Source organism: Tiliqua scincoides, chromosome 7, assembly GCF_035046505.1.
Source record: "Tiliqua scincoides isolate rTilSci1 chromosome 7, rTilSci1.hap2, whole genome shotgun sequence".
NCBI lineage: Eukaryota > Metazoa > Chordata > Lepidosauria > Squamata > Scincidae > Tiliqua > Tiliqua scincoides.
In genome coordinates, this window is record NC_089827.1 from 5,051,567 (window position 1) to 5,070,811 (window position 19,245).

The following is a 19,245-nucleotide window of genomic DNA, read 5'->3' on the forward strand; positions in this document are numbered from 1 at the left end:
CCTGCAGAACTTAATGCATTGCACCCCCTCTAGCTATGCCACTGATGGCAAGAACATCCCTTTCAATTTTTAAAAGCTGCTCCTTTTATATTTTTTTCATTTGCTAATGATGGGAAATTTTTCAGTAGTTCAGAAGTTTGCTTTAGTGCAGTTGTTTGCCTGTCTGCCTGCTAAATAAGTTCTTCCAGAAGCAGTTCTGCATGGCAGACAGAGCCCCTTTCATTCTGTCACTGGGTTAATGCAGAAGGATGCATTAAATTTGTGGGTTTTTTTGCCCAGTTTTATCATGTGGACTCAGAGTTGAGGACACCATAGTTGTAATGCATTTTCTGCAATGTAAAAGTACTGTTAAAATTTTTTTTTTTTAATCAGTAGTCTTTCAGTTAGACCTCCAGGGGTTTAGGATAGATGACTTTTTTACACCAAAATATTTGTATAAATTCCAGTTAGTGTCAGATTCAACCTTCAATCCTATGTGCACATACCTGAATGCATGTTTGATGTGGGAAGTTTGAGTACTACTTAGGACTGGACTGTGCAACTACACTCCTATATTCATATACTGGGGAGAAAGTCCTTTTGAATTCAGTAGGAGTCTTTTCCAAATAAGCATTCATGGGATTTGAAGTTCCATGCGGATGTGGTTTTTCACATGAACTGCTAATGTTTATGCATCTTTGAGTCTGTAGGGCAGTACTTCCCAAATGTACTTCCATCATGACACCTTCTGTACTGCAGATGCAGTGCTTGGAACCCAGATTTAAAGTGGCTGTAATAGGATGATGTCGTGGCAGTTATTTCCTGGTTGGAGACCATGGAGTGATTCTGGAAACTAAGAGTGCTAAGAGGCTGAGCGGGTGGGTTTTCAGTGTTACATAGGGTGCTTGTTGCTGGGTGGGAACATCCCACGGCACCCCTGTGTGTTCACGATACCATGGTAAGGGAGCGAACATTCCCTTACCTCGAGGAGGACTCCGTGACCATCCCCACTGAGGGATACAGCACACACCCTTTTGGCACGGCTTCAACAGCCCTGGAAAGTTGGATAGGATTGGGCCCTGTGTCTTGCTCCCCCCAAGTGCGAGGCTGTTGAACCCTTGACAACATAGCCTAGTCTACCCTGTCAGTTTCACAGCCCACCAAAAATTGGATCTGATCAAGAGACATTCACTAAATATGACCTGAGACTGATTGCAGATATGTTTAAAATATATGAAAAAAGTGATAGAGGCCCAGACTAATCTTAATTAAGAACAACAAAACCATGCACTCAAGCAAATCTTCTGTGTGAAATTGGAAGCAAATTACACTTGGACACTAACTAGTAATTATCAGCTAAAATAATCACAACTACTGAGATGGGCCTTCTGTCACTGTGTTCATCATGATTGCATATTAATTACTACTGTATTGCAGTTTTCTGAAAATATTACTGTGCCATCAAAGTGTTAAAGTCAATACTGTTTATAGAACAGTACTGTAAAGACCCTTATTGGGTCTAGGACATTCTACCTGTGTAAACCTGTGTTCTACCTGTCTGCCTGTGACACAGATCACGAGAGAGATCTTGTGGTGGTGGTGGACAGGTTGATGAAAATGTCGACTCAATGTGCAGCGGCAGTAAAGAAGGCCAATTCTATGCTTGGGATCATTAGAAAAGGTATTGAGAACAAAACGGCTAATATTATAATGCTGTTGTACAAATCGATGGTAGGGCCACACCTGGAGTATTGTGTCCAGTTCTGGTCGCGGCATCTCAAAAAAGACATAGTGGAAATGGAAAAGGTGCAAAAGAGATACTGAGCTAAAAATAATAAAATTGTGCGGTATTTTGGGTCCTGGATCTTCTGTCCCCCCATCTCATGAACTCTCTTTGTAGCCCTCCAAATGTCAGTGGTTTCTTTTAGGGCCAATCTAGATGGGATTTGAGTGTTCTATTGTTTTTATATGTATATTATGTTTTTAATTGTGAGCTGCCTTGAGTGTCCCCATGGGATAGAAAGGTGGGGTATAAATCTCTTAAATAAAATAAATAAATAAATTCTGTGACTGGAACTCATTGAGTTTTTATGTAATGTATGTTTGCTGGATCAGACCAAAATCTGCTAAATTTATGGGTGCAATGAAGGCGAGTGGAACTTGGATTAGGAATTTCCCCATGATGTCGTGGGGGGAAGGGCTAACTCCTTTGAGTCATTTGAGTCATAGCCCAGGGTGGGGCAGACGAGAAGAGAGATTTTGGTTAGGCCTATCCTATCTTTTGAAAAAGATGTTGGACTGCCCGATCATGGAACTGTCAGCACTGGTTTTAAGTGAGTTTACGCAGAAACCCAGCCCAAGACCTGGTGGTTGTAATGCAGCAGGAAAAATAATCCATGTGAGGTGTTGCAGCCACAATTTTTGTTCCTTTTGGGAAAAAAGCAAGGGAAAGAAAGTGATTAGCCAGATTTACTAAGAGGACACTGTTCTCCTCCCCCCCCCCCCCACATCAGACAGGAAGAAAATCCTCTTGCAGTTTGTTTGAAATAAGAATGATTTGGTTATAACTCACCCTCGACAAACCTAGATGCCTTAAAAGGGGATTAGACAAATTTCTGGAGGAAAAGTCCGTCACGTGTTAAAAGCCATGATGTGTATGCGCAACCATTTTAGAAATGGGTTATGTCAGAATGCCAGATGCAAGGGAGGGCACCAGGATGCAGGTCTCTTGTCTTGTGTGTTCCCTGGGGCATTTGGTGGGCCATTGTGAGATTAGAAGCTGGATTAGATGGGCCTATAGCCTGATCCAGCGGGGCTATTCTTATGTTCTTATGACCACAGTCTGCGAGTAACTCTTCACCTTACAGCAGAGAAATACACATGCTTCCATTTTAAAAATGTTCATCTGCTTAATCAGTAGAATGAACAGGCTGTGCCATGTCTTCTGTCGCTCCATGTGCAAAGTTTCAGATGAATTCATTGGTGGAGCTGTGGTGTGGAACGTGGGTCTGCAGTTCACGCCTTCGGTACTTCCGTACTAAGGGGAACGTCAGCCTTTGATGTGAAGCTGCTGGCTTGCTGTGAGTCAAACGCAGTATTGTGTAAGCATGGCCTTTTGTTAAAGTGAGTGGGATATCTAAGTATCGCACCATGCGTGTGCACAAACAGTGTCCCCATGTAGCTTCTCGGTCAGTGTACCAAAGCGTTGGCGTGCCTCGTCGCTGCACAGCAATAGGGAAGAGGGGCTAGGGCATGTGATTAATGGGTCCATTAAAAGTCTGCGCTCCCCACTGCTAATATAGCAGTGCATGCTGCTAGCTGTAAAATAGAAGTGATTTTCCTTGGCATGACTCAACCAGCAGAACAGCATTGGCGGCTGAAGCTGGAATTCAAGAGCCGGCCAGCGCCAAGTGCCCTTTTAATTATGCAGTGTCAGCCAAGCTTCGACGTCTACAGATTGTCTGGCCAGGCCCTTGCTTTGGGGGAAGGGAAGAACATAAATGGAATGCCTTCTGGCCTCACCAATCACCCTGAGTTCCCAACCTTGCATATTTAGAGGCAAACACATGGTCTTGGGCTCTAATCAATTCTCTTTAGCCAATTCTCTAAATGCATTCTAGCATCAGGTCCCTAAGGGGGATATACAGTACTATGTTTCGGATTCAGCCTTGAGGAACTTGTCTTGTGTTTTAGAAAAACACAAGGGGATTGGACAAGTTTCTGGAGGAAAAATCCATTATGGGGTACAAGCCATGATGTGTATGTGCAACCTTCTGATTTTAGAAATGGGTTATGTCAGAATGCCAGATGCAAGGGAGGGCACCAGGATGAGGTCTCTTGTTATCTGGTGTGCTCCCTGGGGCATTTGGTGGGCTGCTGTGAGATACAGGAAGCTGGACTAGGTGGGCCTATGGCCTGATCCAGTGGGGCTGTTCTTATGTTCTTAAACTACAATTCCCAGGAGGCCTTGCAGGTCTCTTGTTCTCTGGTGTGCTCCCTGGGGCATTTGGTGGGCCGCTGTGAGATACAGGAAGCTGGACTAGGTGGGCCTATGGCCTGATCCAGTGGGGCTGTTCTTATGTTCTTAAAAACACTTTTATGACTGTGGTTCCTAAACTTTTTAGCACTAGGACCCCCTTTTAAAATGATGCTGTTACCAGGATCCACCTCGCTTTACGAGACTAAAGAAAAAGTTTCACTTTACCAGCCACTGAAGCTTCTGTTTTTGTCTTTTTTACTACGGGGGGAGGGGGGAAGAACTGCTTTCTGGAGTTCATGGGATTGGGACCATTCTGGTGCTCTTGTGTTTCCCTTTGACCGGCCTTCAATAAGAGCCAGGGCATGCTTGCCTACTTGCAAGTAAGTATGCATGTGTGGATAAGTTTCACTTTCCATAGGGCTCAATGTATTTTTCTTTGTCAGCTTGGAGAGTGGGGGAGTTCCTTGTTGAGTGTTTCTGGGGACCTGTGTTTGTTGGATCAAGACCATTCTGGTCTTGTGTGGACCAGAGTGATGGACTACGTGGTTGCCCACTCACTAGGATATGTGCACGTGCAGCTTGGTTTCACTTGCCATAGGGCTCAATAATTTTCCATATCAGCGTGTCAGTTTCAGGACCTGCTAACAATTGGGTGCTGACCCACAGTTTGGTAAATACTGCTTTAGGATAAGAAGGTCTGCTCAGGTTGCGACCTCACAGGGTTGTTGTGAAGGCACAAGAGATAGGAAGAAATGGGGCAGTGATGAGGATGGGATTGGTAGTCTCATTGTTTTGTTTGTTGGGTTTGTGAAAAGGTTGAAGGTCACTGATGTATACCACTGAGTATATACAAAACCTAGTCTATATCAACTTGTCAATTTCAGGATCCACAAAATACTGCTTTATGATAAGAGTATATAGTATCATGTATACAAAACCTAGTTCATGTAGGAAGGAGCTGATGATCTGTTGTTGGTCGTACAGCTGTGTCTTTCAGAAGTGGGAAGAGTCAATGTTTTTTTTTCATAAGTGCATGGATACAGATTGAAATATTTGTTAATTGCTACGCTTTGAAACTGGTAATGGCTGAGTTGGTTTAAGCTTCCCTGGCTGGGAAGGTTGCCAAGTGGCTTATTTTTAAAAAGCTGGAAATGTCAAAAGTGGTTTTGGAGCTGCGAGGTCAATACCCTCAACTACTTGTAGCTGCGTCAGAGAGAGCAACACAAATGTGTCCTAATGAGAAAGCGATGGATCATCTGAAAGGGCGGTGATAGACTGAGAGTGCTGCTGTTCGGTACAGATAGTGAATCACTTGCTCGTGAAGTTCTGCGTTTCAGATAAGATGAATGGGGTAAAGCCAAGTAGCTTGGCTGGCCTTGTCGGAATGTTGTGTATCAGCTGGGATGACTGTGCAGAGCGCACGATGGTGTGTGGGAGTAGCCAGTGCTTAGTTCTTGGGTGCAGGCTGAAACTGAGCAGGCTTGCAGAGTTGCAAGGATGGATGGATGGCCTGTGAATGAGGGGAGGAGAAGGGCTTTTGAATTGGGGTAAGCAGCAAAATGCTCCTGATGTTTTGGGGGGTGCAAGTTTCAGCGTGGAAGAGGAACTTTTTGGGGTGTGCAAGTTTCAGCGTGGAAGAAGAACTTTAATTTTCCTCTCTGGTCTGAATGCATCCATGTTGCAGAACCGGTTGGTAAAATAATATGCGGGAGGCGGATTCTTTGGTGTCTCAAATTCGGAGGAAGTGGGCAGAGAGCGCTTGCCTTCCTTGCTGGTGCTCTTTCGTTTCCTCACACCTGTCGGCTGATGTTAGCTCTTGGGATCCTAGGCACTCCCGCCTTCTGTGTTTGCTCAGGGCTTATTCACACTTTGTATGTACATCACTTGATATCTCAATCACGTGATGACTCTTAGCTTAGTGTGCTTGCTGAGGCAATGTGAGTATAGAAAGTTGCTCTCTGCCTGTGATGTATTTTGTAATGACTGTTCCCCCCCCCCCAAAAAAACAAGCCATCAGTCAGCAAGGCAGCATGCAGGTCTTTTGTTGTCTTGGGTACTCCCTGAGGCATCTGGTGGGTCACTGTGAGATGCAGGAAGCTGGATTAGATGGGTCTTTGGCCTGATCCAGTAGGGCTCTTCTTATGGCACTCTCCCAAGGCACACTCTCTTATGGCACTCTCCCAAGGCGCAATGAACTTGTTCAACCAAGCTCTCCCCTAGTTGCATATGAAGCGCTAGATGGGGTGGGATCCAGTTTCCAGTGTAGAACAGTAAGTAGTGTTGATACTTCCCCCCACTTATCTTCTCTCTTTCCTCGAGTGCTTCTTTTCTCAGTTGGACTTTGGTACCAGATCAGCTGGTATCAGCTGAGGTGGTGAAGGGAGGGTTCAATTTTCCATGGCCTTTTAAACTCCAAAAGCGGGACATCCTCTGCTTTATATGTTGGTGGTCTTCGACCTTTTTTTTTGTGCCACATCCCCAATAAATAATAAGACTAGGGACCTGTCCCTGATTCCGTCTCTCCATTTTGCCTTCTCCATTTCCCCCTACCTTATGTGTCTTCACAACAACCCTGTAAGATAGCAGCCTGAGCAGGGCTGGCCTTAGGAGCTACGGGGCAAGAGAGTGAGAAGCTGCGCAGAATTATATCACGGACTCAGTTTTGTTAAAGCAGCACCATTATTGGACTGGATCCAAGCTCTCTCCTGTGCAGGCTTGCAAAGGTTGCTGCGACCCTCCAAACGAGGCTTCACAATCTCATTGAGGTTCTGACCCACAGGTTGAAGAACGCTGTTTTGTATGATTGATTTAAACCTGAGCCTACCTCAGATAGGTCTATAACTGTAACATGTAGTCTGGACTTCAGTCTGCCTCTGCAGAAATAGCAGCAAATTTCCTCAATTCCTATATATATATATATATATTTTTTCACAGTCCTTATCAAACATATATCAGCTGGAGTGGTTCAGTTTCACGTTGGTGACAGTGTTAACCTGCTTTGGTATTCATGCTGTGTTCTGGCTATAAACACGAGTTTTTAAACCTTTGAACATTATTTGGGTTAACTAACTGACGTGTTTAAACCTGGCACAGAGTTCATTCCTACCAGGAGTGTCGTCACCTTGCTGTGATTTCCACCTCCAGAAAGAGAAATGAAAATTTAGCCCAATAAAACTTGCTTGGAAAATAGTGAAATTTGTCACCATTATGTCAGATCAGCTCCCCCCCCCCAATCCATTGACGTTGAAGATTTAATATGGGGGAAAAAAACAGCCACCGCATTTTGGCTTGCAGACCATCCTTCAGGAGTCTGTTAACACAGTTGCTAAGCAAAGCCTGGTGATAGTTGGGTTGTGGAGTTTATGGATGGCTGTTCTCTTGGATCTACAGTTTATAGTAAATGTTTGCTGCTTTTGTAAACTTGGGAAAATATTTTAAAGGCTGTAGCTCATTTGGAATGTGTTCACGGGGTTCTTTTTTCCTAGAGACCTAGTGGCTGCCTCTGTTGGGTTTGTGATTCCAGGAATCCAGAGATTCCAGGTTCCAGGAATACATAGATTCCAGGTTCCTAATAATTGCAGATGCATTACAAAAACTGGTCCTGGCACCTATCTCTTCCTGTTACATTTGTTCTGTTTGTAGAACTGGGCCCCTTCCTCCTCCATCACTTTTCTTTTGTGCTTTCTCAATCCCAGCACTTCCCTGCAGTTTGCTTTTAGAGTCCAGGTGTCCCCCTGTATCTGCGGGGGTTCCGTCCCAGTCTATGGGAAGAACCTATGTAAAACATTGATGTGATACGTAGAAGGCCTCCTAGACACTTCTGAAAGACGTTTCCAGCTTGCCTTTCAGAAGGTTTGCCAGAAAAACTGGAAGAACCTTTCAGAATCATCTGGGAGGCCTTCTGAGGCACGTGGAGGTCTTGCGCAGCCTCCTCACACCTAAGAAGGCCTCCTGGACACTTCAAAAAGTCACTTCTGGTTTGCCAGCATAGCCCCCCCCCACCCCAAAGATTTTGTTATCCACCGAATTCGCTATCCATGGGGTGTCCTTGAACGATCCCTCATGGATATTGAGGGCCCACTATGTATATATTTTTATACTATAAGACTTATCTGAAATGCAGTATTGATGAGAATGTATCTCTGTGTAGTGCTGTGTAGAACGAGAGTGCTATTTTCACAGCAAGTGTTTGATAAGGTCATTAAGAGCGCTCTGTATAATTACGATGCCTTTACACGCTCTGAGAATGATCTTCCGTTTGCCGCTTCCTCTTCTGTCTTGCAGGGACTCCAACCATCATGTTAAGATAAAGCAGAAAGGGGCAGTGCTGAACATGCTAAAGAGGCTGGACAAAATAAGGTTCAGAGGTCACAAGAGAGAAGAGTTCCTTGATCTAGCAGAGTCTCCCAATGCTTCAGACACTGAATGCGGAGATGAGATCCCTGTGAAAATACCTCGGACGTCGGGCAAAGACAGTGATGAACAGAGAGACCCTGTAAGTATTGGAGCTGATCAAGTGTGTATTGCTACCTTTTTTTTTTTTTTTAAAGTATGCCATAAAACCTGACTGTTTTTGATTTCATTTAGTTTTTTTGACTGGCCCTGCGCAGTTCTAATACTTCACTATGGTTGGTTTATCCCAGTTAATTATAGTGCTATTTTTTTTAAAAAAAATAAAAAGTGCTATATGTAATATAGTACAGAGCCTTCTGCGTTATCTGTGGATGTTCTGTTCCAGGAGCCCCTATGGATAAGGAAACCTGCAGATAATGAAATCTGTAGGTTTTGGGGCCTCTGTTGTCCTCTGGAGGCAAGGGAAGCTGTGTTCCCCTTACCCCTGGAGGGTGTTCAGAGGGCTGGGGAGGCCACACATGGCCTCCCCAGAAGTGATCTTCTCAGGATTCCCAGAGACTTCAGAACACCCTCCAGAGGTGAGGGAAGCACAGCTCTCCTTGCCTCTGTAGGGTCTATGTGAGTTGGACACGTGGATAATGAAATCCACAGATCCCAAATCTGTGGCTATGTGGGCTTACTGTATGCCACTGACCCTTTAATTATGGGTAGTCTGTGTTGTGTGACTTAACATGGATTACACTAACACTGCCGTATCCATCGTTTGGAAAGATATGGGAAAAAGAAGGATGGACAATAATGAAGAGACTGGCATAAAGACGGGCAGGAGGTCTGGTCTAGAGGGTTGAGCCTCCAACTGCCTGAAGATAACATCCGAAGGTCGCCAGTTCGAGGCCACCGGCACCATGAACGGCGAGACCTTGAAGCAGCTGACGAGCCGAGTTATTCCACCTGCTCTTTGGAAGGAGCTGCTTGTCAGCCTGTGTGGGAGGAGGCCAGAAAGTGATAACAGACCGCAAAAGATCCATCTGAATGTTGGGTGGTTCTTGAAAGATAGAACCTTCTTTCAATTGTAAAAATCCCTACGGGGATTTAGAACAGCCTGCCTATGTAAACCGCCTTGAATTAAAGTCTGAGGAGAAATCTGACGACCAAGAAAGGCGGTATATAAATACCTGTATTATTATTATTATTATAGAGAATGGAAGGGAGGAGGAGAACACACACAGCTGCTTTCTCTTGAGAGAGTCTAGCCCAGTACTCTCTGAGTGGCATTGGTCCTAAAAGTTATTGGGAAAACATGAATCTCAGACTTTCAACGTCTTAGTTTGTGTTAGTGCACAGCACTGGAATACAGTGGGCCCTTGATATCCGTGGATCCAGGACCCATGAATTTCTTCAACAGCAGGTCCCCAAACCCATGGGTCAGACCCATATGAATCCTCTGGAGGTGAGGGCAGCTGTTCCAGGACCTTCCTGTGGATACCAAATTCCACAGATAATGAAATCTGCAGCTGGAGGGCCTCAGAACGCCTTTGGATGTGACTGGAAGTTGCCAGCGCAAACCAAAAGTGACTTCTGGTCATGGCCAGGAGATCCTCTGAGGCCCTCCAGCAATGGGCTTGGCTTGGCATCCCTGGATACTGAAATCCATTGATGCTGAGCCTGTGACTCAAGGGGGCTCACTATATAGATAGTAAGGATAGAAACAGCCCTGAACAGATGTAAAGAATCTCCTGCATTGAAGACCATTACAGATGAGATATGGGAGATCTGTGACTGGACTTCCTGATTATCCCATTTTACCTAAAGGCCCCTGTGGGGGTGTGTCTCCAAGTTAGATCAGCTGCCATGGGGGAGGCCAGGTTTAATGTTTCCTCTCCTGTGCCATTTTTTTTTGGGGGGGAGGGGGGAATCTGAAGCACACCCCCCCTTCTGAAATGGGGCCAATAGTTGCTTTGGTGGGAGAGTCACTCTCCACTGGGGAAAGGATTAATCCTTGCCCTTCTTGCAGCAGTGCTTCTCCAGTCAAATCTGGAAGCCGTACAGCCTGCTTTCAGCTACAAATGAAACATTGAGATATCCTATTGCAGGTTTCCAGTAGCTTCTGAGTTTTAGCCCTTGGTTGCTACAGAGAGTCTTCATGTATCTGAGATGGGTGTGTTGCTTTGAACAGACCTGAGTTCTGGCATTGCTTTTTCCAGGAATTAGATAGTGGAGAAGGACAGGTTTGAACTGACAGCCTTAGTGAAGGTCTTAAAAAAAAATAAATGTGGAAACCAAGTGGTTCGGGCAGAGGTCATGTGTCTGGGAAGTCTGAGAGTCATTGTCGCTACTAGACTCATACAATGCAAGTTGTTTGCACCGTAAAAATAAGGCGATAGCCGTGGTGGTTGTCTCCCTGTTCTAAATCATTGTGGACTTTCTTGCTCCAGCCTCTCCAAGTTAAAAATAACTTGCTTGGTGCCATGCCATAAACAGAAAGTGGATAGTTGAGCCCTTATATTGACTCCTGGAGTGTGACCTTGATGCTCTGCTGGAATGTTGGTCCAGGCAACTAAGTCAGAATCTGTTCATTTCCCCCGAAGTGCGAAGTGCAAGGAAACATTTCGGGGGGGGGGGGCATTTAGAATAGAGTTTGCTTTCTGTATAGCTATGTCTGATCTGCTTATAATGATCATTTGAAAACTTTTATTTATTTCATTTATTTTTTCTTGATCATAATAAAAATTAGCATTTGTACAGGCGTCCCCTGGTATCTTCAAGGGGATATGTTCCTGACCGCCCGTGGATACTAGAAACTGCGGATAAGGGAACCCTATTTCTGCAACCTCCCATGCCCTAAAACCAGTTTTTTATGTTGGTTGCATTCCCCCAAAGTGATAAGCTCTCTTTCCTGATCAACCCTATAAGCAAAAAGCTTACAGCAAGATGAGCAGGCATGCAACCTAGAAGAGAGACTAAAAATGAACGTTCACTTCCTGCTTCCTGTTCGCTGTTAGTTTCCCTTATAGGCTGCAGGGTACCTGCCTTCTCATCCTTGCTATAAGCTTTTTGCCTATAGTGTTGGTTCAAATAAGACACCTTATCACTTTGAGGAAATGTAATCAACATAAAGGTGATTGGGTATGGAGGTACGGGGTATGGGGAACTGTTGATAACCAGGTCCGTGGATACCTGTGAATACCTGGATATCACTTCACAAGTGTCCTAAGTGTTTCATGTGTATTTGTACTGTAAACCGTACTGCTGACTTTCAGGATTGTAGCATTATTTCCATATTGCAGCTGAGGTTGAGAAGGGAGTGACTTACTGACAATTACTTAGTGAGCTCATAGCAGAGGTGAAATTCACACCAGAGAGGCCTAGATTTGCAGCTCCGTATCTTGGCCACTATGATAAATGAGCTCTGATCCTTTGTGGTTACAAAGGCTCCAGTCTTCTACATGCTTACCTGAAAGTAAGTTGAATTGAGCGCAGTGGGACCTCTTTCCAAGAAACCACTTGCAGATATCTCTTCTGCAAACCCTTTTGGGCACGCCAGCACCTCCTCCAGGAGAACCTGGATGTGACATCATGATGTCACTGCCCCATGCTTTCGTCATGGACAGCTGCTAATGGCTGCTGGGTTGCACTCTAGAATGCCTCGTGACGGTCCTTTAACGCCCAAGAATGCCTCACAGGACCGGGGAAAGCATGAAGAAGGCAGCTAAAGCATGACAGAAAGCATGCAAAGTTCCAGTTAGCTGGTAGAGCTGGAAAGGAAGAAGGGAAGGAAACTAGCCCAGTGAGTCATGTGTGCAGTTCTCCTAGAGACAAAAAGGTGCTCTGCGGTGCATACTTGTGCCACAGGTATGGTAATGCACTCAACTTTTACCTACAGAGTTGCAATAGTGTCACGCTCTGTAATGGCCTAGTTTAGTAAATTCTAGCTTTGTATGCTATGTTAAACATTAGATAGCATATCAGTTTCCATTTTAACTGCAAACTATGGTAAATAAAATTTATGTTTCAATAGTAGCTTTCTTCTTTTGATCAGGTGAGAGATACAAACTTTGTCATCTTCTTTCCATCTTCTGTTGGGGGGGAGGGATATTCAGCTAATCTATCATTATACCATTTTTAGTGCTGGTGTAGGATGGGGTTAGTGTTATTGGTAGACTGGCCTGGGACTCAAAACTTCCACCCTTCTAGTCTTGCCTCTGCCATGAGCCCACTAGGTGCTCCCAAGAGAAGCAACTCACTCCTCTCACATTCCACTGCAATGTTGGGGGAAAAATAACTTGCCTTACAGAGTTATTGTAGGGTTTCATCATGATAATTCTTGCAGCATACTTGCACGCTCAGAAAGTACTATACAAATGCTAAATAGTTGTAGTAATGCTATTACTAGACTAGTGGTTGTCAAACTTTTCAGCACCAGGACCCACTTTTTAGAATGTCAGGACCCACTGGAAGTGATGTAATGGCTAGAAGTGATGTCATCAGGCAGGAAAATTTTTAGCACCCCCCCATATGACAAAATCAAATTAAGTAAACTAAAAGTTTACAATAAATATAAGTTTAAAAGAATTATTTAAAATAAAGAAGGACTCTCCTAAACTTCCCAGGTAGTTGCTGATCTGTTTAACAAATTCCCCAAACATCCCAAAGGCTGAAATCCTATCCACACTTCCCTGGGTATAAGCCCCATTGACTATCATTGTTGAAAGCATATACCCAATAGTCTGTTCAAAGTACAGGTCTGTAACATTTCCCCAAATGCAGTCACATATCATGGTAGCATCAAGTCTAGTACATTCAAAACAAAATACACATTGAAATAAATGAGGACCCACCAGAAATTGGCTCACAACCCACAGTTTGAGAAACGCTGCACTAGTCTAATGTGTTAAAAATTTTATAAAGGTCTTCCTATTTTGCCCAATTGTGCTCTCATGCAAGGGTTCTGCCGTAGTTGTGTGCAGAATTATTTTGGAGGAAGTCCTGTGGCACTTAGTTGGACAGATTGAACCTGCCGAGGGCTGCACTTTTGGTACGTCTGTTTTCCCAGCTGCTTTATGGGAATCCTTGGCTTCATGTATAATTCAGGACCATTTCTGTAAAGAGCTCTGCAGTGCTGCTTTTCAAGCACAATAGGAATCCATCAGCCTTTTTGGAAAATAGCAGGCACTGAGCAGAGTGTACCAACACCGGGTTCATCTTGCTGTTAACAAACCTAATAAAACGAAATATTTTTGCCTGCATTGGTGTACAAGGATGGAAAAGAGAAACCTGGATACACAAAGTGCAAGTTGACAGTAGCACTTATCATACAGGCATTACCTCTTGTAATAAATACCTGGTGGAATCCGAGCAGGCTGTCTATATCTTGTATCCCTTTTCGTGAGACGAGATCTAATAAATGGTTCTTTCTCGATAAGGGAGTAGAAAAAGCGGTTTTCTAAATGTGACACTTAAATCCTGGCTTCTTAGCACTGATTCTAATGGCAGCAGGACTTGTGATTTCAGTAGTCTGGCTGCTTGTGGTACAGGTATGTGCAGTGGCATATTTAGATTGTGGCAGGTATGGATGTCTGCTTTGGGTGCCCCTTGAAGGGGGGGTGCCACTGAATGGAAGGACTGGGGACAGCCAGATTATGAAGCTACCAGTGACTCTTCTTCTGGAGATCCCACAGGTGTTGCAACACTTCTGGGGTCTCCCAGGCAAGGCAGTGCTGGCTATGTCAGCTTTGTCCCTTCAAGAAGGAATCTCCATAGATCGTGAAGTGGTCACCCCCAGCTCCTCTTCCGGGAGAACCTGAACGTGACATCATGCTGTCACTAAACCTGGGCACTGAAGCCTCTAGGTACGCCATTGGGTATGTGAAGGAACAGAGCACATCATTGCAGTGTGAGAGTATTCTGCTATTGCAGGGTTGCCCATCAGCCCACAAAATGTATTAGTGGGACTGGCCTAGGATGTTGCGATGCTTTTGTGCCAAATGCCATTCCCTTACTCTCCTGCAAGCCTTTGCTGCTTTTCTCCAGCTTCCTAGGTTTGGAAAGGAGGAGGGAATGGAGTGGGGGAAGTTGAGGAAAGGAGAATAGTGGGCCTAGAGCAGATTGTTTCCCCCAACATGCCAGGGATCGATACCATACAATGGGCCCTACTTATCCACACGCTTGGCACCTGCAGATTTGAAGATCCATGGAAGCCAAGCTTGTGGCTGGAAGGCCTCAGAGGACCTCTGGGACGTGACTGAAAGACATTTCCATTTGGAAGGCCAATTCACCAGCGCAAACTGGAACTGCCTTCCAGTCAGGTCTGGGAGGCTTCTGAAGAGGCACACAATGTCCAGTGGGTGGGGCATGCCCCCAGGAAGTAACTGTGGCTCCACCCCCTCCCCAATTTCATTATCCGTGGAATTTGGTATGGGAGGGGGGGTCCCGGAATGGATCCCCCATGGATACTGAGGTCCCACTGAGCCATGCTATCATATTCTCATCATATTTGCTAAATAAGAACAGTGAGCATGTCTGCAACTATATAGGACTGACCTGAAATGATTCTCGGTAGACTTCCTTTGCGATCTTAACATTATACTATTGAGCCAACTGCCACTGAATTGAAACGTACGTGGCCTTTTAAGATATTGGAACTTTCTCAGACGTTGGCGATGCTTGAGGTTTACATTATTTATTTTTTTTCCTAACAAAAAATGTTTTCGTGAAGACTAATGGCTGAAAAATATTTTCAGAGAAAACAGGCTTTGAGCTGCATAACAGGCTCTGAGCACAATGGACCAGATACTTGTTTGTATAATAAAACAGGATGGGGAGCTTTCCAGTTTCAGCCCAGCATCCTATTTCAGGTTGATACAGAGTCCGAAGGGTTGCATGTCTTGGCAAAAGTACCATAAGCAACATTCTTATCTCACTTTAATTCTGGGGTATTGGACTCTTGCTCGAATGAGCATCATGCCAAATAAGATGCTTCCTCCTACTTGTTAGTCATGGGAATTGTGTAATCATCTCTCCACATTTTCCTGCCCTGTATTCTGTGTCTGAGTTGCAGTGGCTCTGTGCCTCTGGAAAGCAGCAGAATAAGTTCATTACTGAATAAAGTAGGTAGGTATTCTGCCAAACTTCTATAAAGTAGTGCTTCTATATTCTGCCAAACCTTCTATATAAAGTAGTGCTTCTATATTCTGCCAAGCCTTCTATACCTACTAAATAAAGTAGGTAGGTATTCTGCCAAACTATCCTCTAGTTAAGGACAGTAAACCAAATATAGTTGTTTTTGCACAGATATATGCTAGAGATGAAGGAATCTGAAGCAGGGGCTGATAGTGAAATTGACCAGCGAAACAATTTAGGGTTGTCCCCCAGGCTTCAACGGCGGATACACCCAATGGGATCTGAGTGGGAGCAACCTGCTATGGCTCCCAAACACCCCAAAGCAAGTCCCAGTTGTCAGCCTAACATCTCTACAATCCTAGTTGTGGATGCAACATTCACTGGGGTACTTGGCAGCTGGTTTATGTGAAGAAGCCCAGGAAGGAACAAGTAGCAAGATTAAGAGAAGTGGGAGGGGATCCTGTGTCCGGGTGCTCAGCAACCACACAAAACATCCCCTAATGCATCCTGCTGACTCAACTGTTGTAAGAAATTGTTGTAAGGGAAAGGCAGCTTGATAGAATGCAGTCATGTAGATAGATGTATACATGTAAAATGCAAAGGTGTTCTTTTGTCAAGGTAGAAAAGATCGTGTATGGAGTAAATGTTGTCCTTGCTGTCCTTGGAAAATGACTGACTTCTTAAAATCCCATATACTATCAAGAGCTTCCCAGGCTTTGAGTGGACGTAACAGCCCAGTCCCATCCCCTGGCCCGCAGAAGAGTGTAGCGGCACCAGAACTGTCTTTGCTACATCATCATCATCATCAACTTTATTTATATCCCGCCCTTCTCCCCGAAAGGGACCCAGGGTGGCTTACAACATATTAAAAACATAATTTAACCGCAAATAAAAACATACTAACACATTAACAGATACCCATAAAAACAGCAGTCAGATAAAAAGAGCAAAACGCAGCAAATCATAGAGGAATCAGGCCTGTAAAAATACTAAAAGATATGGAAAAGATGTTAAAAAAGTCCATGAACTCAGAAGGCTTGTTTAAACAAAAAGGTCTTCAGGCCTCGCCGAAAAGTCTCAAGAGAGGGAGCCATTCTCAAATCAAGGGGAAAGGAGTTCCATAACGTTGGTGCCACTACCGAGAAGGCCCTATTTCTTGCCGCCGCCCCACGTACCTCCTTAGGCGGTGGCACTTGTAAAAAGGCCTTCTCTGATGACCTAAGAGGACGAGCCAGATTGTATGGGAGTAGGCGATCTCTGAGATACCCTGGCCCAGAGCAGTATAGGGCTTTAAAGGTCAATACCAGCGCCTTGAATTGGGCCTGGAAACGAATGGGCAGCCAATGCAGCTGCTTGGAAAGGAGGTTGATGGCCGGCATCTTGGAGCAAGGAGCATTTGTTCCCTTGCCCCAGGTAAGCCCCAGCACCCGCAGTGGGGCTATTCGAGCTCATGCCAGCAAAATAACTGGTGCAAATCCAAACAGACCCACGTAGGGAAATCAGGCCTGGGAAGGGGGATAGGATATGTTGGAGGCCTCTGCCACTGTTCCCACCCTCTCCTTGGACTAATCACCCTCCCTCACCCCATTCCACCCCACCTCCATTCCACCCTTCCCCCCCTTGCCAGCCTGCGGAGATTTTACCTTCTCCAGCAGGTGCAGGCCTTCAATTGGCATTGGCAGTCTGGCACAGGTCTTTTTCTGGCACCATGCGTGTCTGTGCTTATGGCATGTTTGCAACAACGCATGTACACATCCCGCCAGCAGAGGCTGGCATAGGATTGTGCCATAAAACGTTTACTAAGTTTATGAAGACTTACAGGCAGAGTAGATGTTACGAAGCCATCGCTGCTCCATATCGCCTCTCCCTCTCTGCAATGATGGTGTGCTGTCTCTCTCTTTGCCACCACCATGTGTAGTTTCAAGGCATGGAAGGATGCGCAAGGGGTGCCATGCCCTGTATTTTTTGTGATGGACAATACAAGGGAGGAGAGAGATGGACCTTGGTGGTAGTTCCATCTCTCTTACAATGTCTAGTTTGACCCTCAGGCCAGCATTTAAACAAAAGTGTACACGCTGTGTACGTGCCAAGAAAAAAAAAAGCATGCTGACAAAATATGCCTCTGTAACCCAAGATTTCATGTTTAATAGCAAATAACTGCAAGGAGGGCAAGAAGAGAAGTCTTCCTGAGGAATCTAGGAAATTGCCCAGCTCTGTAGGCATGTTTATGAATTCCTGGGGCAATTCTCATTAAGAAATGGGAGGGGAGAGTCTGGACAGGCCCCAGCCAGCTTCAGCTGGGTTATCGCAGCCTGCTGATGACAGTGACTTATTTCATCATTCTTGTCTCCCACAAAAAAAGAAACCCACAATCAATTATGATTTTCTTTTTAATAGGGTTTTAGTTTATCTAGCACAGTTAGCATTCCTGTAGGGTAGCGTTTGAATGTCATCCGGTGAGACACATTTCAGATCTCGGGTCCAGTCTGGAATTCAGCAGGCAAGTCGATCTCCCAGCTGTAGTACCAAACTACATGTTACTCTTTCTTTACTCAGCGTGTGGTTGGTCTGTGGAACTTCTTGCCACAGGATGTGGTGACGGCGTCTAGCCTGGACGCCTTTAAAAGGGGATTGGACAAGTTTCTGGAGGAAAAATCCATTATGAGGTACAAGCCATGATGTGTATGCACAACCTCCTGATTTTAGAAATGGGCTATGTCAGAATGCCAGATGCAAGGGAGGGCACCAGGATGAGGTCTCTTGTTATCTGGTGTGCTCCCTGGGGCATTTGGTGGGCTGGTGTGAGATACAGGAAGCTGGACTAGATGGGCCTATGGCCTGATCCAGTGGGGCTGTTCTTCTTTTCTTAACTACAATTCCCAGGAAGCCTTGCAGGTCTCTTGTTGTCTGGTGTGCTCCCTGGGGCATTTGGTGGGCCGCTGTGAGATACAGGAAGCTGGACTAGATGGGCCTATGGCCTGATCCAGTAGAGCTATTCTTATGTGCTGTGAAGTCTAGGATTTAAACTCCTGTGTTTTTTTTTTTTACCTCTTTCTAGTGAAATGGAGCTGTCTGCTTGATTGGAGCACCTGGGGGTGTGTGTTTAAGGGTTCTTCCCATCTGTGTCAGTTTCCAGATCAAAATCTCTCTCTCTCGCACATATGCGTGCCACCTGCTTTGTTCTATTGGGGGGCAAAATACACAGTTGGAGTGTTTATTTTTCATTTCAAATAATATAACCTGTTAACTATGTTCTAAAATAGCGACGAATCACCTTTGGTTCAGGGTATACTTTAGCGCCTGGGTGCAACTTTTAAAAGTAGCCCCTAAAAATGCCAGTCTATAACCTCCCCCACATTGATATCCAGGTCCCCGGATATGTGTGTGAGCCCCTTCCAGACCATGACCCGACTAGCATGCAGCTTAACCATCTAATTTGTAGAAGATATTGACGCCCCTACCTCTTTCTGCGCACGCGTATGTGTTCTTTTGTTGCTCTTCATGTAATCTTCTCATTTGCTTGGAAATGGTTCTCCTCTCTAGGGTTTTGTGCTGTCCCACTTCTGACTTTTTGCACTGCTTTATTCCCACTGCTTGGTATGTGCCTTTTATTTTTGCAGAGCAGGAAATTGGCTGATCCAAAGACTGCAGTTGATGGAATTCTAAACTTCACTACGTGGCTTCTGAATGCAGGTTGTGTCTATTGTCTGCCTTGCCCGAAGGCTCCGGTCTCCATGTCGTCTTTGTTCTGCTCCGCTGCAGAAACGGATTAGCATATCCACGAGAAGTGGATTTATGCAGCGTCAGCAAAAATG

The 19,245-nt window shown here is 45.0% G+C and overlaps 1 protein-coding gene across 3 annotated transcripts in view; it reads left to right on the forward strand.

Moving 5' to 3' along the window:
- The window catches only part of GRAMD4 (GRAM domain containing 4), an 82,791-nt gene that overhangs the window by 10,912 nt on the left and 52,634 nt on the right, over positions 1-19,245 (forward strand). For 2 of the 3 annotated variants that reach the window (XM_066633943.1, XM_066633944.1), the window contains exons 1-2: positions 5,428-5,505; positions 8,243-8,453. In XM_066633943.1, the coding sequence (XP_066490040.1) occupies positions 5,456-5,505; positions 8,243-8,453 (261 nt within the window). In that variant the 5' untranslated portion in view covers positions 5,428-5,455. Of the gene's footprint in view, positions 1-5,427; positions 5,506-8,242; positions 8,454-19,245 lie in introns of those variants that run through there. The other variant, XM_066633945.1, reaches the window with a different exon arrangement.